Below are 27,054 nucleotides of genomic sequence, written 5' to 3'. Positions count from 1 at the left end.
TTATAATTGGAAGATCCGGATCATAGTGTGTAAGTAGAAGGTTTGATGATAGGAGCTGCTTTAGTTTTAGGAATGCTTCCTGGGATTCGGTTGACCAGAACCATTTGGTATCCTTTTTCAGTAAGCAATTAAGAGGAGCACGAAGGCGATGCAGATCTGGAAGAAAAACGCCATAACGACTAACCATTCCCAAGAAAGAACGTAAATTTGATACATCCGTCGGTGGAGGTATGGACTTGATAGCTTCGACGTTTTCAGGATCAGGTTTTCTTCCGTTTTTATCGATTATGAATCCCTAATAGCGGACTTGCTCCATCTAAAAATCACATTTTTCAGCACGCAATCTGAACCCCTAATCTGATATGCGCCTGAGAACTGTGTCCATCTTATTCTCTAAGTTGGCATAGTCTGTACCCATGATCATTATGTCATCGAGATAGGCCGCGGTACCAGGAATATCTTGTAACATAGTATCCATAACTTGTTGGAAGATTGAAGAGGTGGTCTTTACTCCAAAAAGAAGTCTGTTATATCGGAACAACCCTTTATGAGTGTTTATTATCAAGTAATGCTTGCACTCTTCCGCTACTGGAATCTGTAGATAAGCTTCTGATAGGTCTAATTTTGCAAAATACTTACCCCCATTTAGTTTCGCAAATAAATCTTCTGGTACCGGCAAAGGGTATTGATGGGCTTCAAGTGCTTCGTTTAATCCAGTCGAATAATCTGCGCATAGCCGGATACTTCCATTTGGCTTTTTGACAATCACTATTGGTGCTGCCCAATCAGAAAAGTTTACTAGTTCTATTATTCCACTTCTTTGCAGACGCTCTAATTCTTGTTCAACAATAGGCAGCGCTGCATAGGGTACCGGATGTTTTGGTCTGGAGATGGGGGTGACTCCCGGTTTAAGAATTAGTAGTGCTTTTACCTTTTGCACCCCCCACAACTCTTCCGTAGACACTTGACTATGTCTTTCCAACACAATACCCTTCAGATCCTTTTCCACTGGTTTATTGGTTCTCACGGCGCTGCATATGTGGTTAATGGAGTGATTTGCTAGTTGTACTGTTTCTATTAAGTCTAGATCCAGCAAATCTAGTCCTGGGTTCTCTGTGAGATATAACGTTGCATTCGTCCTCGCGTTTCCTTTTTGAAACTGTACAACGAACCTCTGCAACAATATTTAATTTCCTCCAGATGCACTATGAGCTAATTTGGTTGTTGGGAGCACATGTGGTTTCCCAATAAGATTCCAGGTTCTTCGACTAATAAGTGTGATGTTGGAAGCAGTGTCGAGCTGCAGGCGGGTGCGCTTTTTATTTATATCTAAGTTTACATATTTCCGTTGGCGGTAAATTTGTGCTCGATTATGTGATGCCAATATTTTGTTAGTTAGAGCACTGTATCTGTATTTCTTGGAGTAGGGTTTCGAAGAATGTCGTTTATGGGATCATCTGTAACTTCTTTTCGATTCAGGTTCATTTTCTGGGTTAGCGTCTCTATCATGCGAATCTGGAACTGTTCGAAACGTTTCTCTTGACGTTCCAGCAAGGCTTCAAACTGTTCAAAGGTTAATGACATCTTGGTACGATAACCCCGTCGCCAGTTGTTATATCTAGATGGTTTTTTTCTTGATATACCGCGTATAATGTGAGCACTAGAACACCAGAACCCTTCCAAGTCGCGATGAGAAGACAGAAAACTAATGAAAGGAATATTATTCCCAGACAGTGTCTATTATAGTACAAAACTGTCAGGTATTTATAGTTTTTAGTAAGAACGAAATTATCACTACAGTCCTCTAATCCGCATACAGGGGTTATTAGCATTGTCCAATCGGGAAGCTACACGTAGGAATTCTAGAATATTCTTCCAAAAGGTGATTGAATGGAATATCTTCGGCTCCTTCTGAGCCTCCTACAGCTTCCTCGAGTTCACCCGTGGTCCGTCGTCACAATGATCATGGAACTGTAAATTGTCTAGGCACATTTTTGGCAACTAGAAGTGATATATATATATATATATATATATATATATATATATATATATATATATATTGTTCAATATATTTTTCTAATTAAAAATCACTAGACCGATTATGCCATCCAGTGCTTCCAGCTTTTCAATGGGGTGGTCTAACATTGCTCATCTGCTCTATTTTATTTTAACCTTATTCAAGAAATTTTCTGATCAATTTCAATGATTTAGTATAAAAGCAACAGTCTATAATTTATGTTTATGTCACAAAATAATAACTGACGGATTAAGGTCAGTATATATAGTTTAAATAATCTACACAGACATACGTTATTACCTTTCTCTTATCATTGTTTCTTTCACATATATATATTTTTTTACTACTCACAAAATTGTTAATGTTTTATGTTTTTATATAATAATAATAATAATAATAATAATAATAATAATAATAATAATAATGATAATAATAATGATAATAATAATAATAATAATAATAATAATAATAATAATAATGAAAGAAAATAAGCGGATAGTTTGTAGTTCTTGTGTAAATGTGATTCTGATCATGAATGGTATGTTGATAATAGTTTTCTGTAAATGATCAAAATATATGAAAGTTTCTCTGCCAGTAGAATAATTTGAATATTTGTACAACTAATTTGTAAGCAAAGATGAAGAGTGGCTAGCAGGTGACTATCAGGACTCAGTAGCTATAAGTGAATAACTCGATGGCATTTGAAGTGAACGGTAGTGGGTTCATGTCCCAGAGTGGACATCAACTCTGAGATACAGGTATATCCAGCTGACGAGTCCGGAATAGAATGAAACGCGAGTCCTGGATTCCACTGCTAGACACTATCCATCTTTGTATATATCTCACTGATTTTACTAAAATCAAACTTATACCAATCTTTATTATTACATGTTTACGTAATCAATTTTTGTTGTTGTTGTTGTTGTTCACATGGTTTATACACTAATAGCTAATGAATGAGAACGTAGATTTTAAGCATTTCACTCATTTTTAACAACATTATATAATAAATAGAAATTGATTGTTTGACTACCCATTGTGTAATTATCATAATTATCAAACAATTAAAGAAGAAGAAAAAACGTCATAATTATGTACCATATGACTATTGTTACCTTTTTTATTTTTAATTTTCGATACTGTACCAATTATTGTTTACTCAAAAGAGAATGGTATATTATGTATATATATATACCATTTATTGAGAAATCTAATTACAAAAATAGATTCAAGGTGTTTATCTCATTGAACGTCATAACATTACTTGACAAGATGAATCAATTTTCTATTGTTAAAAATAGAGGAAATATTAAATACTGTAATAGATATTGTCGATATTGTACAAAAAAACATTTAAACAAGTGAATGTACACGGGTATACAAATTGTATTATTGATAATATGTAACTAAGGTAACTAATGAACACAAGTTGAAGATATTATCATATATATGTTTGATAAAGTTTTGTTCTCTGAGCTTTCATCGTTCATTTGACTCAGAATCGAAATTAAAATCTCTTCATATCTTTCTTGCTACGAGCTAATTCTTTCTTCTTGTACTATGTACTATGTTTCTTTTATATATTAATACCATTGAAGAAATAGCTACTTCTATGAATCCGGTGTTCATCTTGTTGTGCTAATGAGGTATAGTAGCAATTTGGACCGATGCACATATGTGCCTGTTCCTACGTTGTAGCTGATTGACTGACTGACTAGCTGAACGACATCATCAGCACAAACTTCACTTCTACTTGAAGTTTATGCTTCTGATGATGTCGTTCAGAAAACAATAAAAGCTCCACGACCAAACCATTCAGCTCAGAGAACAAAACTCCGTCAAAATCATCCATTTGAGCTACAAATCCACTTCACCATCTCATATTATCATCTATTCACGATCTAAATAATCGATTTAGGATCATTTATAAAAGCTTATCAATGGACGACTGATTAAATTATCACTCACAAGTCTAAATAAGTATTCTATTCATTTTGTTATCTAAAATTATTAATTTAATTAATCCCTTGTAAATGATCACTCGTAAAGGAGTAGTGAATTACAATAGAACAGTTATCCATTACATTTTTATTTTCAAATAATCATGTCAAAGTACTTATTACTTTAATAAGAAGGTAATTTGTTAACTCTTCATTAACTGGATTTATCGTCGACATTTTCAGTGTTTATTGGGTTCCTATTCAGAACTTTTAATCATTCTTCTTTTCATTTTGTATGTGAATAATGTCTACTAGTAATACTACTACTGGGTCACAAAAATATTTATTATCTGTGTCAGATTAGTAAAACGTAGGTAATAATGTCAATCCATTTAGTCATTGTCATTCAGGAGTTTATTTTACACTTCTAGTTACTGGTGAACACATGATAATTGTCATTATAAGGTTGTGTAGATGTAAACTGTTCAGGAGTCCTATATTAGGACGAAACAGCCATTCAGTGCTTCCAGGTTTTCAGTAGTGGTGAAACATTGATCAGCTCATGATCTCAATAAAATTCTATTTCAGTTTGATAAAATACTTGAACTGCTACTTGATGGAACTAAAGAAATATCTGGTTATTTGCTCTTGTTCAACTGACTTATAACTGATACATGTTAATGTAACGAAGGAGATAAAACTGTGGATGAGGTTTCATTAAACACATTAAATAGATCTACAGTAGATACAATCACTTTTCATAAAAAAGTAAATCAGCATTATTCTTAATTGTGTGTGAATTATTCATCTGATCTATAGTAATAATATCATACTGGTGTAGGTTTTGTAGACATTATATAATTCTAATAGTGTATTTCAAAAACTGACCCTATTGAAAACAATATAGAAAACCTGGAATCACTGGGTAGCAGTTTCTTCCTAGTGTTGGACTCTTTAACACTAACCACCCACGACCCCGCATCTGGGGATCAAACACGGTGAAATTCAAACATGTTTGTTTTAACACACTTATCCACCGTAGTCAATGAATGACGGTCATGCAATATTGCGAAGTGATTGAGATTGGATATCAACACCGTTGGATGACAGTTCAGTGGTTCAAAATGAAACGGTCACACATGAGACAGAAGGTACTGGATTCAATTCTCGGATGTGGGGTTTTAGATACACAATGTTGAGTAATCTCGTACTAAGACGTAACAGGAGTCCACTGCTTCCAGGTTTTTAAAGATGATCTAATTAAGATCATTACGTCTTATTGTGTTTATAGTCTTGTCGTTTTTGTGATATTCACATTATGAAAACTATACTTTCGGACTATACAGATTCGAAACATATTTATTGCCAAACATGTAGTCATAACAGATAATACTATCGAAAATTGAATAGGTTTTATCAAATCAATACATAGAATTAGGGATGAAATATTTTTGTAGTGTATACATTTTGTTATAAAATCATTCTCTCCTTACATTTCGCTTGATAAATTATGTTGTCAAATAGGCAATTAAAAATAATAAATAAAATAATTATGCTTTTCCAATAGTTAAATATCATGAGTCAATTGAAGCTAGACCACAATGGAAAACCTGAAAGCACTGGACGGTCATTTCGTCCGATTGTAGGAATTCTCAGCAGTGCGCATCCACGATACCGCACCACTCGGGATTCCAATCCAGGGTCCACCGGTCTCGCGCGCGAACGCTTAACCATTAGACCACTGAGCCGGCCGGCACATCCAACGCTGTTAAAGTTTAAATTCAACCAATCCACGAATTTGTGCCACCGTTCACCATTGTTGCTATCTCACAACTGACCCGGTTAAGCTCCACTTGTCACTGCATTTCACTAGAACTTCAGGGAATACCTCTTATGTTTTTGATTTGATAATATAATCATTACCACAATGATATAATTTGAAATAATTATTGCAGTATAATAAGCAAGAATTTGATTGTACTAACAAATATACTAAAATGAAGAAGGAATGCGTAAATACTTTTGAGATTATTATTCTGTGTTGTATCATATAGGTTTGACAATTAACTAATTCGTTTTTGTTGTAGTAGTTTTAGTGAAATTTGGCATGTAAAAAGTGCTTTGCACTTGGTCATCATGTATAAGAGGTAAGTACGGCTAGTGCACTCTGTAAGACTTAATTGCTATTTTTGATTGTATTCCATCATTCTTTCCTGTTGTACACATTTTATTTGATTAGCACTATGATCTGAATAAGTATTTGGTTGTGTTCGGAGGAAAACAACCGTGCTTTTCGTTCGTTGAAGTTATTTCTTCATTATTTTTCCATGGATGGCTTTAAGTATGAAAGAGAATTGAGTAACTTTGATAGAGTAACATGGCATTTGTATTGTTGATGATTCTGTGGAAAAAAACTATATTAGATCTTATTCGCTTTTTTATGTATTTTTCTTTTAATCTTCCCATGTTTTATCATTATCAGAGAAAAATTAATGTTGAACTAATATGCCTTTAGGAACATACAACATTCACTTCTGAAATTTATCAATTTTTGTATCTAACCAACTTTTCGTTATTTGTTCCCATTGACTCTTCGAAAAACTATGATATGTTGTGTAGAAATAGTCGGTCAGTCAGTTATAACATAAAGCCTGGTACGTATATACATCAGTTCAAGTTGTTCAATTCCCATTATTATTAAGAAATGAAATTGTCAGGTCAAATCCCAGAATAGCAGAGATAGTAAAAGTATGAGTAGTGATTGAAAAGACTAGGTATTGAAAGTATGAATATAAATTAGTGAAGTAAAAATATAGACAAAAATGTTAACAAGAATTCAGTGTGTAGAACTATGAAGACTACTTATAAGAGAATAAATCGTCAATATATTGCATTCAATTATGAATAGAAATTCGGAATATTTGAGATAAATGACCAGGAGTGTTACATTATTAAGTCATTTGATAATGACATAACTTTTCCCTTTTGTAGAATACGACGCTAGTTTATTAGAATTCATACAGACATTATGTTCATGTCATTACTGTTATGTTCGAAGATTCTACTGTGGTACGTGCTACTTATATTGATGTAAGCAGTATATGACGCGAGTTAAAAACGTAGTGTCTGGCAGCAGAAGATGGGGGAAGATCAAGAAAAGAAGAGCGGGAACACAATGCAATTTGTAAGAAAACGCCTGGACAATCAAATGTAAGACAATGGATTGATGCAACAGGAACAGTCCGGTTTGATATGATGTATTGATATATTCCAAACTAACGATTTACTATATGGTTTTTCTATTTTACCAAGTAACTCTGTAATTTTGTGCTAAACACAGTTCGGTTGTCCTCATTTGTGTTCTCCTTCACTACACTACTACTTATACTTGGAAAACGTGAACTTCAACAATACTTATGATTCGAAATGAGAATATGAAAGACTTGTAGCTCTCCAAAACAAGTTATCATTAGACTGAAATGCTCACTTTCATACTGATTTTTTACCCAATAATACTTCATATAGGAAAAAATAAACATCGAGTTACTGCAAAAGTACATTGAATTTAGTTCACCTAAATTGATACAAGGACTATAAATATCATACTGAATGAAAATTCACAATTATCACATTGAATGAAATTGATACAGAATAAATATAAGACTATTGACCTAAAATAATGTCACACTAAACGATGGTTTACAGTTGTCATGCTGAACAAAATCATTACTGAAGTGATACAAAAAAGAATATTGACCACTTTTATTGTCACCTTTTTATCCCATCATATCACAAATAAAATAAATTTTGAATGAGTGAATTAGTCGAAAACACTCTGATTCATCGATAAATATTTATCCATTAAACTGTTATAAATACATCTTTATTTGTATTGTTAGTTTGGATAGTGGCTAGCAGTGGAGTCCAGGACGCGTGTTTCGTCTCATTCGGGACTCGTCACCTGAATGTATCTGCATCTCAGAGTTGATGTTCACTCTATGACTCAAACCCAGCACCGTTCGATTCAAACACGATCACGTTATCCCCTTTGGCTACTGAGTCCTATTATTAATTTAAGTCACCAAAGATTATTAATTTACACTGAAATTTGTATCCGTATCTTATAGAACAATAAGAAATTTCCATGTTAGTAATATTAGGTACCATTAGTTTCATTTCATTTCTTAATCCTATATCAATTTCAATAGTTGAGATCATCAGTCAATTGAAGCTAGATCACCATGGAAAACCTGGAAGCATTGTACAACCGTCTCGTCTTATTGTGGGACTCCTCAGCAGTTGGCATCGACGACCCAGCCTCGCGAGATTCCAATCCAGGACCTATCAGTCACGCACGCGAACGCTTAACCATTAGACCACTGAGACGGCCTGTATTCAACAGCGTTAATGTCTAACTTCAACTAATCTACGAAATTCACCGACACATTCACCATTGTCTTCAGTGAGTTCCCATCTCACAACAGACCTGGTTGAACTCCACTGGTTATTGCTTCTCACTAGAACTCCAGCATATACCACTTGAAGTCAGTCACTAGTGAGCATATGTTGATCAACATCAGACGCGTTTTTTCTGGATATTATAGTGATTTCAATAGTTGAGACCATGAGTCAATTGAAGTTAGACCACCATGGAATCCTATATCAATTAATTGTCCAAAATATAGAGTGAAGTTTCGTACACAAAAACAAAATCCCATACATCGGAAACTTAAATCATAAAATCAGTGTATCAGATTATCACTATCATACAAGTAACTTGGGAAAAAAATTGTGAAACCAAAGTTTCAACGACCATAAAAAATGAGAACAAACATATAAATGAAAATGAATTGTCTGTTTGTTTATTTTAACACCCTAATCCTTCTTGTACAAACCAACATATTGATTACTAACAATAAACATAATATTCATTATTGAATGAATAGTAGACATAAATTAATAATAATGAAACATACTTTTTATATTGTTTTTCTTCTGGTTGAAAAAATGATGTACCCATACCACGATGACCAATATCTACGGCTGATGCACGTTTCTTCCAATGATGTTGATAAGTAACTTCTAAACATGGACTAAGTGGTTTAATCATTGGATAGATAATAAGATAACGTACTAGAAGGAGAAAAAAAATTATTATTATTATTATTGTTATTATTATTATTATTATTATTATTATTATTATTATTATTATTATTATTATTATTATAGATTCATATTGCAGATAGAGATTGGTGTATTTGGTTTCGACTTATATCTTAAATGTTATGACTAGTGATACTAGCTGGTTGCATAAACTGAAGTAGGCAGAACAGGGTTTGAACTTGTGAATTAGTGGTTGAAAGTTGAATGTTTATATCACAAAACTACTGGTTCACAATGAATTAATTATTGACAAACAAAGCTATTAGAACAACATAAATTACTTTCTTGTTTTACATTAAGTTAATTAATCATAATAAAAGAGAGATAACGTAAGTGACAAGTGTTGAAATAGTATAACTATCTCACCACGACAATGATAAGTTTATCACACTTTCGTTCTATATGCAAAGGTCAGGTCGATCACTAAATATTTCATGAATAATGGACATAAAATAATTAACAAGTAATGAACATCACTTTGCTTTGAAGGGGTCATTGACATCAAGCGCTTTTGACTTGAACTTTGGATACAAAAAAAAAATTAAGGTAAATCTATCATTGTTATGGTAAAATAGGTATATTATTCCAATCCTTGTCAGTTACTTCATCTCTTTCATCCCATTTACATTCACTACCGATGTTAACTTTAATTTCATATTAAATAGGTCTTAATTACCAATCATTTGGTAACTTGTCTCATTATAATCATTAATAACTTCACACGTCCCCCGTCTGTTTGTCTTTTCTGTGATATCCTCTTCAACGTATGAAATACTAATCAATCTTAACTATTAGGTTAAATATATTGTTTCTGTTGTGAGTTTATGTCCGGCTTTTATCACGTGATTTATCCATCAATCAAAATATGACTTGTACAATCTTAGCACTGTGTCAAACCAATGATGTTCGACCGGTATGAGCAGCCTAGCGTCCTTATTGGTCCTATGTCCGCCTAGCCCGTTCACTTGAGTCCAGAACACCAAATACCAGCTCCCACTATGCGAATCGAATCGAATCATTTATTTCAGACATACTGGGTTTATATATCAACCAAACAGATCGCAACGTACCATAGAAAAGGAAATAACATTTGTACACAATAAAGCCAAAAAGTGACTGTGAACGTGAGAGGCAGTAGTTAATAAACTGAACATAGTTTAAGAACAGTAGATCGTACAATAATAAATTATAGGTCAAAATAAAGCTTATAATAAGAGGAATATAAATATACATAATCTAATTATTGGATAGTTATACCATAAGAATGTATAGATAATATTAGTCAATTAATATGTGTCAGAAGTTACTCGTGATTTAATCTTAGATCGGATATAACAGTTTCCTCTTGTTTCTTAAGTGGTTTCAAGATGAACTTTATTAATTGCTGTATTTTCAATAGTTGAGATCGTGAGTCAATTGAAGCTAGACCACAATGAAAGACCTGGAAGCCACTGGACGGCCGTTTCGTCTTACTATGAGACTCTTCAGCAGTTGGTATCCACGACCCCGCCTCGCGAGATTCGAACACAGCCTATCAGTCTAGCGCGCGAGCGCCTAACCACTTGACCACTGAACCAGTATCCAACGTTGTTTAAATTAGACTAATAATGCTGTATGTAAAACTTTTTATAATTATATTACTAACATAAATTTAGGGCTTTTACAAATGAGGAATTTTGAAATTTGGTGAATCCATGTTATTTGCCAAATCTTACTGTTGTCGCATTACCCAATTAACTAAAATGATGTAAATTAATTTCAATTTAAAGATCATGAGTAGTATATTATCACACTGGAAGTATAATTATTTTATAATGAGATTAAGCATTCACGCGTAAGACCGAAGGTCATGTGTTCGAATCCCGTGTGTGAAGTGTTATCTCTAAAAACACGTCAATGACAAAGTTAAACAAGAATGGAGAGAGTGGACAGCCCTGACGATCACCACTTGAGGTAACCAATTCTGATGACAGTTCGCCATAAGCTCTCACTCGACCAGTTGTGTTCGAGTAGAGAGCCTTTACAAGCTTAATGTACTTCTTTGGTACTCCTTTCAGTGACAAACACTGCCATAGAACCTTACGATCAACAGAGTCGAATGCCGCCTTAAGGTCGAGAAATACTACGATTGTGGGGCGTCTGAACGAATATCTGTGTTCTAGAACCTGACGTAGTGTGAATATCTGATCTATACAACCACGTCCAGGTCGAAAACCGGCCTGGTTTTCTCTAGTCTGCTCTTTACGAGCTTTGATTAGGCGTCGAAGTATTATTGAGGCTAATATTTTAGACACTATATTAGTCAAACTGATTCCTCTGTGATTGTCACAAGAGGGCTTTTGTCCTTTCTTATAGACCGGCACAATCAGTGATTGAGACCAGTCAGATGGGATTACGTCCAGTTCGCAAATTCTATCTAAGACCTAAGTTAATCTCAATGATAATACTGGACCACCATCCCTAAAAATCTCAGGAGTAAACCTGTCAAGGCCTGCTGCTCTCCCTCGCTTCAGATTCCCTATGGCTTTTTGAACTTCGTAAAGGGACGGAGGACCTACATTAACTTGCCATTTAGGTTGGCCGGAGATCGTGGGAAACCGAAGTGTGGCTGAACGCCAGTTGAACTGATCCCTAAAGTGTTCTGCTCATCAGTCCAATCTTCTGGATTGAGAATGTATAATAATTTGTCCATCTTTCTCTGAGAGTGTTTCGCTAACGGTCGGGTTCCTAATACCGGTTTCCTTGACAAGTCTGAACAATTGTCTGCTATTACCTATTGCCACTGCCTTTTCCATCTCTCTTGCTTTCGCTACCCACCACTGTTCACGATCATTGCATAGGCTTCTTGTCAGCTTGCGTTTAAGCTGACTCCGCTCTTCATCATGTTTAAAGCCAGATAGAATGAGTTTACGAGCATCTATCAGTGAGGTAGATGCTGTTGCGATCCAGTGTTTCTTCCTAACCTTGTGGTTTACTTTACTAGCAGATATCACTACTGTTTCCACGGCTTTTCGGATATCATTCCATGCTGCATCGGGGTGGGCATCACATACATGCCTACCTAACTGTTTTCCTAGTTTCCCCTCGAATTTACTCTTAGCTTTACTATCATTAAGTGGAACCCTAAGAGGTTTCCTTGCATCATCTTTCCTACATCCAGTAAGACGCAGACAAACACGTGCTCGCACTAGAGCATAATATGAATCTAAGCATGTGCTCCAGAATGAGCGACAGTCTTCTATCGAGCCCCTCCATCGGTGGCTGATAGCGATGTGATCTATTTGGGTCCAACGTTAGGATGAATTCGGGGTCGCCACGTCAAAAGATGTTTTTGCTGATGCTTACAGTTAGTATTTGCAAGAAACAGACGGTTATCTGAGCATAGCTGCAACAGACGGTCACCATTATCTGTTCTTTGAGCCACCACACCAACAGAAGCTAGCCCTTTGCAGCTTCCTTTCATACCACGACATCAAGTCATACACTGACCAACTCTCTGCTTTTTCCAACCAGTCGCAGCGTCGGAGAATAATGCAAGACGTGGAATTCTCTGGGACGACATTCGTAGAACATGTCCAAACCAACAAAGCCGATGTTTCAAGATGGTGACATCAATTGGATTATCTTCTCTGTGCCCGAACAAACGATGCCGAACCTCTGCATTACTAACATGGTGTTGCTACTGGATTTCAGCAATCCTACATTTAACTTAGAGCGTGGAAACCGGGAATAATGTTCCGCGTACTCGAATCGCTCGCATTAGCGGCGGGAGGTGATAAAAGAACGTGAGAAGTGTTAGTCGTGGGGGTAAGAGAGGTATTGGAAGGTGTAGAGAGGATTTGATTGTGACCAACTTGGTCTCGTGTGTTCTTACGGGTATGAGGGCTGATGTCACTTCCCGGCTGCCCACACCGTCGAAGGGTATTTCTTGAGGCACCTGAAAAGGAAGTTGGATTAGTGTTGGTCTTAACGAATTGGGAGTGTGACCACAGAGCCGAAAGGACAACTACTTGAAGCCGGTCACGCACGACCGTTTTGTGGGAAGTTTTTCACGTGTTGACTCCGTTCTTCAAAGGGCCTTACTGCTGGAGACGGAAATCCGTGAGGTAAGGTGAGGTGTGGCATTTTTAGCGTCGACCTTTTCCAACCCCTTTCTTCCTTGTGAGAAGGCAACATTACTGCAGATGCTGGTTGTCCGAGGGAAACACCTTACTGCTGTCACACCCCTCTACAGTTAGCAGTACGACTTCGCCCTCAGACCTTGAGTTGCTGCTTTTAGTCTTACCGTTCTCCAACCGACTAGCCGGGCATTGTAGAACCTACAGGAATATATGCTCCAGCCAATATAGCTCGGTTAGGTCATCACGATAGGCAAGCCGGACCACCGCGTCAAGGTAGCCTTTACAAAACCTTACTGCCCTAGGCTCGACTCATGTAATAGTGTTAAACATACACTCTTGAGAAGTCAGAAAATAAGACTAAACAGCTATACAGTACTGTCTGATCCTCAATATTTCATCACCTTATATGTCAATGAGTGATCGAAACTAAAACCTCAAATTGAGAAAAATGATACAATTTTATTTACCTCGAAGATCTCCCACTGGAGCTAATGATGAATTCAGAATTTGTGCAGCTTTACGTCCGTACGTATCAACGAATGGACCAAAACGAGCAGAACCAATAAATTTTAATGGAGTAGATGAACTAATTTTAGCTGAACACAATAAGAGCAAATTACAAATGAAAGTTGTGATTCGAATAAGAAAATGAGAGAAAAAACGATCATTTTTTTCAACTAACTTGTTTACGTCCCAAAATACTGCAGATTCTCATAGTATAAATTTGAACTACACATATAAGTGAACAATATAACTTTCTGAGATGGTGGAGATTTCTAACTCAGGTGGATGATTTTGATCAAGTTGTGTTCTCTAAGCTGGATGGTTTGGTCCATCACCAAATTGTTACATTCCATTAGATCTTTATTAGGATTTATTTTAGTATGCCGTAATATTTAAACGGAAATATTTAAAATATTAAATCAATCAAAATAAATTACGGGTCAATCATGACAGTGAAATAGTTTACGTTACTGACCGTAGTCAGTAAAAAGTACATATCGATAGTAACACGGGTGATAGTTGTAGCAATAATGATAATTAGTAATAACTGCTTGAATAAATATTTCAAAATAGGAAACATGTGAAAACTTAGGTGAATAAAGTTGATAAAACAGTAATTAGAATGGTGGTCTGTAGAGATTGTAGCAATTTTTATAGTTGAATTTATGGCTCAGTGGTCTAGAGGTTAAGCGTTCGCATGTGAGACCGAAAGTCCTGGGTTCGAATCCCGTATGAGGGGATGTGAGTGCGCACTGCTGGGGAATCCCATACTGGGACGAAACGACCATCCAGTGCTTGAAGGTTCTAAATGGTGATCTAGCTTAGATAGAATCGTTAATTCAACTACTAATCAATAAAAAATGACATAATAGGAAATGTGTGGATAGTCCGTTTATAAAGACTGAAAAGGAAAAAAGAAACAAAAAGAAGTAATTAATTTGCAAGAATTTATTTGAATCTCCCCATTGTTGATGCTTAGGACTGTAATTGATCAGTCCCTTTTGCCATACGTGAATTCAGCGCAGACAGCCTCAATAATGACATTAAATCACAGGCACTTATAGCAGAGTGGGATAGTGGCTAGCAGTGGAATTCAGGACGCGCGGTTCGTTTTATTTGGGACTCGTCAGCTGAGTATATCTGCTTCCCAGCGTTGATGTTCATGTCGGGCTCAAACCCAGTACCTTTTGGTTCAAACATTCAACGCGTTATTTACTTAACTAATGAGTTCAGATAGTCGTCGGCTAATAAATGTTGATATTCTCTGATAGGTTTTTCTGATCAAGGTAGAAGCAGAAGTACTACAAACATTATTTGAAAAAAAACCAAGGTTGTTATCTTAATCCGTTGGGACTTCAATTATGTATAAGACAGGCGAGAACGAACCCTATTCAGAAGGTTTGAACTTATTTGACAAATTACTTTGAATGGTTTGAATCGATCTACTATATAGCTACTATGGACGAAGTGTGGAAGGATAGAGCTAAGTTCTAATTCTGTCTGACACTTTCCAAATCACGAAGAGGAGTTCGCCAATTTGTTGACCAGTTAATCACACAATACAGTCAATATACCACTACTCATAGAAACGTTTGGACGAGCGAATACTTTTAACTAATCATGATTAGTTGTTATGTATTCCTTTATCATCATTATCATTGACATAGAGATTTCCCGGATTCACTTTCATCTTGAAATAATTCCAAAAATATATGCAACTAATGTGAAACCTTAGCCCGTTGTAAGGAAATACTTGCGCGGGTGACTTACATATATTTTTTTGAATGAGAATCATTGGAATTGATACACATTATACCGAAAAGAATACCATTAGTTGTAACTAAGTAATTTAAATATTTCATCCGAAATTTCAATCTTTAGAAAAGTTAGAATCAGGATGTCGAGTAAAACTTTGGAATAAGTGAATTTGGAATAGTGAAGTTTGTCCATATACAATATTTATGTATTGTCTTTTATACAACGGATAGCCGGTTTGTGAAACTTCTGAAAGTCATTATTTTAGAAAACTGAAAAGATGATTGTTTTAAGGAAGGATCATTATGAATGGGATTTATTCAATGTATATAACAGTTTCCTATTATTGTTAGATGTCTAGATATAATTGTGAGGAAGTTTTACATTCAGACCTCATTTTTGTTTTAATAATAATGAGCAAGAAGCATATATGGTCGTTAGGAGACTTTTATTCTTTGAGATTTGAACCTTTAATGATTGCTATCAATTAGTAAACATCACCGCATTGTAAATGTTCGCTATGAGTGCGCTATAGGCTACTTCAGGGGATTTTCAAGAAAAAATACATACTTATAAGACGTCACTAAGTTATCAGAATTCAGATAAGCTATATTGATGGGGGGAGCAAATGGCATAGAAAATACATTTTATGTTATTTGATAACTCTTACTTTGTCTGTTATTCCAAAATGTAAATCCTTTTTTGTTATTCTAAATTAATTCGCATAACCTTACGTAAAACAGTTGGATTTCCGTAAAACATCTGCGATTATTAAGATTTCATGAAGGGTGACTTCTTGATTTCATTATTATTAAAAAACCAGCCGATTAAAAAAGATTGCTTCAGAGTTTTTGTACCATACCGCTGATTTTTTTAAGTTTAACAACTACAGACAAGAAGAATCCAAACTTTTGATCGTTTACGATTCTTTAAAGATTTTCTTTCATTGTGTTATACAGAAATTAGAAAACAAAAGAGCTCTCGAATGCTAATTAGAATGTTTTAAAATCAAACACAATTGCATATGAAGTGTTCTTGAGTTTATTGACCTATCCACACTTATGATCGCACCGTGTAGCTATTTGACCAACACATACAAACATGTGGAACATTCGGAAAAGTTCTATACAGGTGTGCTATCGAGCAGCTTTGAAAAAGCTCACCGATTTCGGAATTTTTTGAAAAGTACCTTGAATAGCATTATTAGAGTGAGGTTTAATTATCAAACTGTTTATATTCTTCGCTAAACGATGGAAATATCACACCCGACGAAAAAGTGACTGACTATGTGGACTCAGTAGCTAAGTAGATAATGTGTTGGGTGTCTGAGCCTACAATCGCTGGTTTCGAGTCCCGATTTAAACATCAACACTGGAACGTAGGTCCGTCCAGCTGGTGAATCCCATATAGGACGAACCGCGCGTCATGGGTCCCATTGTTGGGCACAACCCATTTATTATCTCGAATAGATTTAAAATTGCACTGTGTTGCTGAAGAATAGTAATAAAAGATAGGGTCACACAAAGATAAGACGACAAGATTGTTACATGGTAAGTCAAGTAAATAAACTTAGGTTAGCAACTTATAGTTTTCTACCTATTTTAATCTGGATGTTCAGACAATGAATTCGAGATAACAACTAGTACAGTATAACTAAGCTGCATTAAATTATTTCAAATGCACTAAAACTTTTACAAAAAAGTGACCAGGTTCATGTAGACTTATTAAATCCGATTCGAGAGTATATTATTACAAAGTAGTTGGCTAAAGTTTCATATTTACTCTATTTGTTATTAAAAAAGTTGCAATTCCCAAAATAAAATGACAAACATAAAAAACACTACATTGGCTTATTTAACCATACTCAAATTTATGTGCTGAATTGGTAAAAACACTATTAGTGTTTGTAAAATTTTAAGTTTATCGGGCTATTAAGATGCTCTAGAGTTTAGAAAACGGCATGCAGATGACTTTTTTATATGAATGAAATTCAAATCTTGAAACTGCTGAAATAAATCCCAGTGATCAATGGTGTTCAATCATACGTTCGTTCAAATATACTATAATCATATCAGTAATGGACATTTTAAGTCTTGGGTTTTATGTTGAAAGTTAGTACTAAGATTTATACGTGAAACAACATAAAAAACAATCGGGAAAAATTGATTTCAGAACAAAAATATCAATAGAAATTCACTTGATCTGGTATCCGTTTTTTCAAAGTAACCTACCCTGAAGAGATTTAAACGAAATCAACGATACCGAGAGTGGGACAGCCATCACACCAGTGAAACTCATTACAACCAAGCAATAACAGTAAAGTTGGAAACATGAAATAACTGTTTTCATAGCAATGGGTAGCAGGCCTGACGAAACTGGGTTCGATACCTTGTAGGATTGTATTGAGGCTTTAGTGTGAAAATTTTGACAGGCTAACATTCATAAAAATACTGCTTGACACACAATACTTAAAACCATCGGTTTGACGTCTGATTACGTTTCGATCTAAAGAAAGACAAAGCAGTACCAAAAATAGTCATCGCACCCAATCTCAGTTGAATAATAAAGAGAACTCACTATCATTCCCTGAGGACTCTAAATGTTGTTGATAGAATTGTATTTCTACTGAAGTGTTCTCCACATCTGACGTTTCAATGAAGAAAGTTACATCATCTCCAAGTTTATAAAGTGTACCACAACATTCTGGTTGTTCACCTCTATGAATACGGCAGCGATTGATTTCCAAAGTGGACATTGGAACTGGATAGGATCGACTAACAACACTAGAGTATGATGTTCTACTTGAAGACGGGTACTGTAGACATGAAAGTTTACGAGTTGAAGAACCAGTTTGGTAGATCAAGGTATCTTCCTTTTGTGAGCATTCAGGCTTATTTGGCGTTACACCTATTGTGGATGAAATGAAATACATGGGATTTAGAATAATGGGTATGTGGATATCCCCAATGGGGTTCACACGCTTTTTGATATCAATCTACTAGATGAATTAATAAATTATGAAATACTATTTTACTTGATATTTAGCAAGAATAATATATTTTACATAACATCTGGAAGAAACTCCGATCATCTGACACATTTCTAGTAGAGATATATAAGCAGCTATAAAATAAAGCTCTTGTTGTAATTGTTATCCAACACTTGGGAATCACTAAATGCTGCAGAGATTGTGAAGTTAATAAAATGGATCCATGAGATAACGATAAGTTCAACTTTAAAACCAATATCAAGGGTACATCTATTAGAATTTTATAGATGGTAGTAAAACCAAAATCACCATGAGATATTTCAAAATTATGTAAATGAATTACCAACTGTAGCAAAATCATCCTTTCTACTCTTTGCTGATGACATAAAAATTTGGAGACCCATACACTGTATGTCAGATAGGATAGTATTACAGAATAGTCTTAGCTCATTGGTGGCATGGTTGGACAGGTGGTCACTAGAAGTAAATCCTAACAAGAGTGTAGTGATGCAAATAAATATGATGAATCGTATCACTACACAATAGGTGGATTTGTGCTATCCAAAGTAATAAACTATAAAGACTTAGGAGTCATATTAAGCAGTGATCTCAAAACCACTAGTCACTGTAAGGCTGCTGCTGCGAAAGGCTATAGGGTATAATGGTCTATTCGTAGGTTTTTCCAGTATTTAGATGGCGAAATGTTTAGATTATTATAAATTTCATGCAATTGGTTCCCTTTATGAATTTAAATAGAGCAAGAACAAACATTGATGCAGAATAGTATGAATTCATAATATTTCGAGGTTGTAAGCAGCTGACGAGAAACCTCGAAATATTATTATACCCGATTTATGTGCGACCACATTTAGAATATGGGATTCAAGCAGCGAGTCCTTGTTTCAAGTATGAAGCAGATATGCTGGAAAGAGTCCAAAGACGAGGTACTAAGAGGTTACAAGGTCCATCCAGTCTGTCTTATGAAGACAGACTGAGACACCTTAACTTATTTCCGTTATCTTCCCGTAGAATACTGGGTGGTCTAATATTGGATTATCGTATACTCAACGATGACCTTGGTATAAACATGTCTTATCTTTTAATCCCGTCTAGGACAGCTCATTTGAGAGGACATTCGAAGAAAGTTCAAAAACCGAGATAAAATCGTTTACGGCTGGAGTTTCGTTTCTCGCACCGAGTAGTGAATTATTGGAATTCTCTACCGGAACACGTACTATCAGCACCTTCTGTTGACATATTCAAAAGGAGATTTGACCTCCACAGTTTTACAAACTGCAAGGATTAATATAGGTCGATAGACCTCCTATCCTTATTACTGAAGACTGAAGTTTGGGACACTGATATGATTAAGCTGAAGGGAAGGATTATAGGTAATGAGAAAATAGTTTTATCCTGTTTAATTCAATGAAATAGTTGATATAGAGCGATAATTAAGTGAGTAAACAAAATATTTGGTAGGAGAAATAGGAAATAGCATTACAAGCTTCGTAGTAAAAATAACATACAACACGAGAAGCGATAGAAGAACACCTGGTTATTATATTGAAAACGTAATGCGTGTGCTTTTGAGAAAGATGGTCATTTCTTAAGTAATTTTGTTTCGTTTTTTATTAAATCGAAAAAAATTTTCTCAAATATTCATCTAATAAATTCGGTTTTTAATACTTTTGTTTGTCAAATACAGCATTGTCATCTTTGGGACATTGTAAAGTATTCGGGTATTTTTGAAGTTTTCTAAGTTTTTAAACCTGTAGTTTAACTTTTATGATTTCCTAGAATTTTTTTAGAATTCTAAGCAGCTGTTTGAGACTTCAAAGCCGTCGTTATCTAAAGGGCGGTTTTGTTAACCAGTAGGAGCCACACTGATAGCAAATCAAAATGTGAGAAAGAAAGGGTAGCTATTGTCAGAGAAAAGTAAAAGGGTGGATATCGAAAACCTGTTATTTCAGAATAAATTTAACCTCAAGGGATACCGATTTGAAGAGGGGTTTTTTATAGCCAAGACAAACGAACATGACAGTGGTTAGACAAGTACAAATCGAACTATATGTGAAATTACTATAGTCAAGTTTGAAAAGTCACAAAACTCATAAGACATATGAATATGAATAACACTAAAAAGTGAAACAATTAGCAACAGGATATACGGTCACGTTATCTAGTGACTACATAGACTTTAAAGTGATAAGAACTATCGAACATATCTCATCATTTTCTTCACTTAGGCTTATTTCCGTGGCGATGATAAAAGACCTCAGAAACCAAGATCGATAAGGATTAAAATGGCATTCCACCTTTATCGTTGATTCTTTAAGAGTAGAACATCATGATCGAAGAGGTATCAGCTACATCGGCAAATGTTTTCAACGAAAACCAGAACACTAACACCGCTCATGAAAGTTAACAAGACTTATGTCAGCCTACATAATTAAAACCTAGCGAGATAATTTAAAAGCTTACGCGTTTCATTATCTTCATCATCGATAGACATGGGTTGCAATACATATCTAGAGCATGCAACAAATAGCTGAGTGTGAGGAGTGAAAACGTCGTTTTTGAAGAATTTGCAGGAAGTACTTGACATGCGAATATGAATCTCAGAGTTTGACATCAACCAGCCACGCTGAACGAAGTTTCCATTTTCTTTAGGGAATAACTGATAGTTTTGTAAAACTTACCCAAAACACCGAATTCCGTATGAATCTCTGTATCTTTGTCTGTATTTAAGTTATCTAAAGCTGAGACTAAGTGAAAATTACCTGTTGGAGTGAATTCCCTAGGCTTTAGCCGGGACTCCCATGCTAAAATCTTCAGACTTAGTGAGACGGGATTTTCACCCATATTTTCAATTAATTCTGCCAAGAAAAAACGGTATTGGAACGCAGACAGTGATTGAAGTGTGAGACAACAGTGCCATGTTTCAGTACTAAAACAGACACGTTGTATATGATTTATATAAATACTTATTAGTATTTTCAGACTGACGATCGCAAAACAAAGCTTTTTCAGGATTCCATAGTCCAAGGACAGCCAACGATCCCGTAACTCCAACCACTATCTTGCGTTTATATTCAGCTACGGAAGTTTCGACATAAATTCCAACATCTTCCAAGGACTTAAAGTTAATATCCACTGAAAAAGACAGAGTAGGGAGACTTCGTACACAGGCCATCCCGACTAGCGCAAAATATTTTGAATATGACAGGAAAATATAACCTTTTAAAGGATGCCTAGAGATTACTGATAAACAAGTAAAATGTCTACCCATCAGAGGACAAAATAATCATTTTATTTCGCCATATGATTTAAATAGTAAAAATGGTTCAAATGGTCTTAGGAGGAGATCAGGAACCATTCGCTTAATGGGCTCCTATATCTAGTGGCAGAGTATTACTGATGTCTCCAGGTGTGAACATAAGTCTATTTAACAGTATAAAGAAACCAAGCAGTAAAGTATAGTGAAATGCTGTCCTGGCTTCCCAAAAATATGTCAAGTTTGCCTTTCAAATGAGTCTCCCGGGCCACCTCAACAGGCAGCGATTTCCAGAATTTGACTAATCATCAAGAGTATATGTACATACAGTCCATCCTGCTATGTTTTGTTTCTAAATTCTGAATGTTATCCTTAAAGTTTGTGTTTGAACTGGGTTGATCTAGATGCTTTAGTGGATGTCCATGAGTGCTTATGATCCTATAAGTCATTAGGTCACCTCACAGACGCCCATCATCTAGCGGGTAAAGATTCAGTGATTTGTGGCGTTCTACATCAGGTGTGAGTTTGAGTCCTCGAACATATTTGATGCCTCGCCCTTGAACACACTCTAATGTGTTCTTATCCTTTTGGAGTGAGTGAGGAAAAGTTATATTTCCATACTCCAAATGGGATCGAATAAAACCGTTGGAGATTAAGTGTTAAGTTCTGCAGTCAAACTGGTAAGCAATCCTCCTCAATGTTTCTAGCGCAGGGTTCACCCGAAAAGCACCTTGGCCACGGTTATCGTGATCATTAAGATCACATGCTACCATTATTCCCAGATCTTTTAGGACTTGAGATACCTCTAAGGGGGAGTTACCTAGGTCGTATGCGTAGTATACGACATCTCAGAAGGGCTACTTTACGCTTTGAAGCGTTGAAAGTAAGTCTACTGTTATCCACCCAACTTTCAAATCGAGTTAGATCCTCCTTATACGCCAGCTCAACATCTCGGTTACAAAATTTTTTAAGGTTCAGCATCGACAACGAAAAGTAATGACTCGGATGATACTTGCTGAGGAAGGTCATTTATATTTTAGATCCCAGAAGAGCCCTCATACTAATACAGAAACAGACTACAATTCTGCATTAGTGAGACTGACCAAACCAACACAGCCCGTTATTAATTTTCATACTTACTTTAACTTTATCGACTGGTTTATACTTATGCTAACCGATTATCCTACTAGTTTGCTAACTAGTGCTCACATGTATTATATTGCAGTAGTGATTAGTATTCGCAGCTTACTAGCTCGATTGATAATAAGTGATAATGGGTATTTATGGTAAACTATGATGGTTCACTGCCAAGTCGTTGTAGCATTTAAATGTTTCTGTGAAATAGACTTGTTAAAACATAAACCACTGGCATATGTGGTGCTTAATGGACGTAAATACACACTAACTAGCAATTTACGCAAGAACTAGATGGTCATGCATACGTATTTCCTCATCTTGTTTATCCGCTTATTGAGCCTTTAAATAAAGGTAAGAAGGAAATTTTTTATCGACAAAAGCATCTACATGAGCAGTAATTTTGTAGTTGTTTAATGAACATTTAAGTCTACAGGAGAATGAAGTGATCTGTAATTTCAATTATCCAAAGGAGGTGGCGTAGTAATCAGGGTGTTAGAGAAGAATTGGAGGATGGAAATAATTTGTGGGACGGAAATATGAGAGGGGTGTTTGAGTCGAAAATCTACGCATCTGTGAGGGATTACGGATCCACCAATATGAACTCTTCTTCCCAAGCCTTAGTTCCTTTCTACAGTATTTTTCGGTCTTGTTTTGTATCTATGGTCATTTACTACTTTTCAAAACCGCATTCATTTATTAATGTCTCAAAAACTGTCACGGTAATTGCTCAACTGTTATCGTGGCTTTTACGTTGTTTTTCTTCATGCTGGTCAAGTGGACATTTATCTGTCATACTTCTGGCCCTTGAAATTGTTTCATCCTCACAGTCCAAACTAACATCCTAGTCATTGGCCAACTTCCTTCCAATGCTTAAAATCACAGGCTGATTTATAATACAGCTTCTTCTGGTCTTCAGTAGACTCACATATTTATCAAACAACCATGAGTACGAAATCCCATGCTCAAGTAGATGATTTTGATTTATGCTTCAAAACTGTTAGTGTTTTCTAAGATTCTTCAAAGCCCCGAATTAGTAGAACACCGCGTAAAAATGTGTGTGGATCAGTAGAGAAATATTTAATGTTGTCACATCAGCTACGTTTATCGTAAGCTGCAGTAATGATCCTGTTTACGCTAATGTGGTTGCTGAATTTGTAATATTATCACGTAACTTTTACTAAAAAGTTGGGTTATGCTGTGGATTTTGCCGTATATCATTTTTATTCACCCTGTCAGACCGTGTTACACCTGACACGTGCATTATATACTGAAATGATATCCCAAGCTGTAGAGACTTATTAATAATCGTAGTTGTTTTGAAGTAGACCATTCATGAAGATGTTAGTAAAACATAGTTTTATAAATTGTTAATTTTTTAAGAACACTTTATTTATTGAGTTATCTCACGTACATATGTAAGTGCACTCAATCTAATTTCAAAATCACTTCAACTACTTGTAAATTAGTTGTTTTACCCTGTAGTTTTGTGAAAAATAACAGGAACTTCATCTTTGGATTGTCAAAGTGATGTTGTAAATCGGTATTTTACGCAAATGTGTATTTGATATTCTTTTATTATTGGAAGTGTTACTGAATAAAATTGATGTTTCAGTTTATATTAATTTATCAAGTAAACTGTCGTAAGAAATCCATGAAGTATGAACGTTTTGGCATCTAGTTCATATGTAATATACGATACTTAAAAGTGACACGGATATATTTGCTTTTCTTTTCGTAATTTTTCATTTTACATGTATATCCCAGACCCAAGTCCATGATTACATTTTCATAATAAACAGATCGATGAGCTCCTAAACATTTTACGACCTTAATCAGCTACCTCTGGGCGTCACAGTAATTAGTGGATGACATACCTTAACCATTCCCGTCCCTAAAATTGACATATGCACGGAGTACTCTGGGACTAATCTGACAATTCTCGAATTCGAAATTTCATAATGAGAGCAATGTCCCGAATACATCTAAGATGGGGTAATAGTTACTCGACGGCTCCCTGTATGGCGCAGTACACCAATCTACTCACTCGCTTGGCTTATTGGTGAACATACGACAACAGACCCTTCGAGCGTGTTGCAACCTCTGTCATCGTCTTCATAGCCAATACTTATGCACATGCAGAACATAATATATTGTTCTAAATTTTATGGAGAATGTATAACAGGTAGAAAAAATTAGGGTAAAACGGTAAGATACAGAGGATGAGCATCGAATGACATGTTTTCATGGATTGCCTGAAATATAGAACAGGAGTGTTAGTTTAGTAAGTCCATTCAGTAAGAATTAGGTGTCAGTTTGAAGGAGAAAGTGTACTTACTGTGTGTAAAGTAGTTCTAGTGTTGCGGTTAATGTTGTTGAAATTGACAGTGCTCTTGAAAGTAACAACTAATAACAGTGCATGATAGTAATCAGAAAATATACTTTCAATAAACAAAAGCTTAAATTTATAGTCTGTTACAAATTACGGTAGCCTTGGACTGCCCCTTTGCTTGCCTATAATCAGAATTCCGGAATAGAGAAAATGTTGAGGGAATATAGTTCTCAACAAATAAATCTTGACAGCTGAAACTTCCGTCAGACATATTTATTCGAAAGGATGTTTGTGCACCGTCTTAGACGAGGGATATCAGGTATCTGAAGACACCATATCGCAAGCGAAACATTGCTTGGTTACCGGTAAACTGTTGTATAAGGACAAATGAGAGTAATAACATTTCATTACCCTCTCACTGTGATCATGTCCATCCGATGTCCTTATATGGCCAAAACAACAAAACTACACAACATAGTGAGATTGTAGAATTATGGTCTACTATGATATTAGTACTGCTCTAATAATAGACCTAATCCTAAAATTGTAGCTTTGTCATGATATAACTGCCTAATCTATAAGATCTTACGTGGAAGTCACATCATCGACTACACCAGCTCACTGTATCGTATCAATTACCAATACATGATGTAGAACAAGGTTAGTCTAGAGAAGGAACAATATATTTAATATGAATAGAAGATATAAGGTAACATTCAGAGGGACCACGACTGCATGGCCGAGCCATGCCATCCGATCAACTCCAATTCATTCAACTCATTGTTCGCGCCTTCTCCATTGTTAGGTATTTATCCGCGTTAAATATTGAATATCTATTTTCTGAGTAGTCTCGTGTTCAGCTTTGTGGATTGTGCGGTTATTGTCCAATGCCACTACACTACTCTCCCACCAGAATCAACGTGATGTTGGTTCGATACCGAATTGGATGGGATCGTCGTGCGCCGAAGGTTACCAAGACTAGGAAGAATCCTCTGGTATGTGATGATAAGCTGAAAGATAAATCAAAAAGAAAGCGGCAGCATCTGGTCGGGAAATACATGTAATAGTTTTTAAAAAAATCTGCCTTCATGCTTAACACACTTAAAATGACAATTTGGGTGAAGATTATTTGAGCTATAAAAAATGGGATTACAGTAATAATAATAAAACAATGCGTGTTAATAGCCGTTGGTTAATAACTTAACGTATAGGTAGTAAGTATTTTGTGTTTAGAAATATTAAAGTAATGAATATTGTAGAAATGTTAATATTGGTATTAGTTTTGGTTTAAATTATGAAACCAATTTACAATTATGCCGGTAACCTATCCATATGTGATTTCCAATTGCATCTGTATTAGTAGGCTAACTGGAAGAACAAAAGTATTACCATGGAAAAGAATTCCAATTAAAGTTCCAGTTAGTTTGATACGGTTTATTTAGTTACGGGGAGATTTTCTCAACCTCATTTTTACTTGACCGTGATATAATTTAGTAATACTACTAATACACATGAATGTTCATCAAAACAAAATTTAAATACGTGAGTGATGATTATATGAATTTTGGACAGATAGCTAGGAACAAATCGTTAAACATGAGTGTATTCGTAAGGGACATGCTCCAGACTCAATGTTCTGATCTGTGGCAGACTATTTATTTATACTTATATTTGCCGGCTGATGGTGCATACAAGTTAGTTGCACGTATGCAGGCAGAATACGATTTAATTGAGATATAGTGGTTATAAGTTATTAAAATCAGTTAAGCCTGTGTCACATTAATAAGTGATGTGGTGCTGTAAGATGTACTCGGCCAAATACGTT

General features: G+C 35.4%; 1 protein-coding gene across 2 annotated transcripts in view; it reads right to left on the bottom strand.

Annotated features, from left to right (window-relative positions):
• Positions 1-21,726, bottom strand: part of GPCPD1_1 (Glycerophosphocholine phosphodiesterase gpcpd1) — a 58,909-nt gene extending 37,183 nt beyond the window's left edge. The window contains exons 1-7 of one of the 2 annotated variants that reach the window (XM_051212539.1): positions 21,474-21,726; positions 21,270-21,436; positions 21,189-21,227; positions 20,971-21,153; positions 17,732-18,407; positions 13,709-13,837; positions 8,934-9,090 (exon numbers count right to left, since the gene is read on the bottom strand). In XM_051212539.1, coding sequence (XP_051072723.1) covers positions 8,934-9,090; positions 13,709-13,837; positions 17,732-17,939 — 494 coding nt within the window. In that variant the 5' untranslated portion in view covers positions 17,940-18,407; positions 20,971-21,153; positions 21,189-21,227; positions 21,270-21,436; positions 21,474-21,726. The remainder of the gene's footprint in view (positions 1-8,933; positions 9,091-13,708; positions 13,838-17,731; positions 18,408-20,970; positions 21,154-21,188; positions 21,228-21,269; positions 21,437-21,473) is intronic. The other variant, XM_051212538.1, reaches the window with a different exon arrangement.
• Positions 21,727-27,054: the final 5,328 nt, after the last annotated feature.

The sequence above is a fragment of the Schistosoma haematobium genome, chromosome ZW, assembly GCF_000699445.3.
Source record: "Schistosoma haematobium chromosome ZW, whole genome shotgun sequence".
Lineage (NCBI taxonomy): Eukaryota > Metazoa > Platyhelminthes > Trematoda > Strigeidida > Schistosomatidae > Schistosoma > Schistosoma haematobium.
Note: the sequence above shows the minus strand (reverse complement) of the source record. Positions and strands in the feature narration are given on the sequence as shown.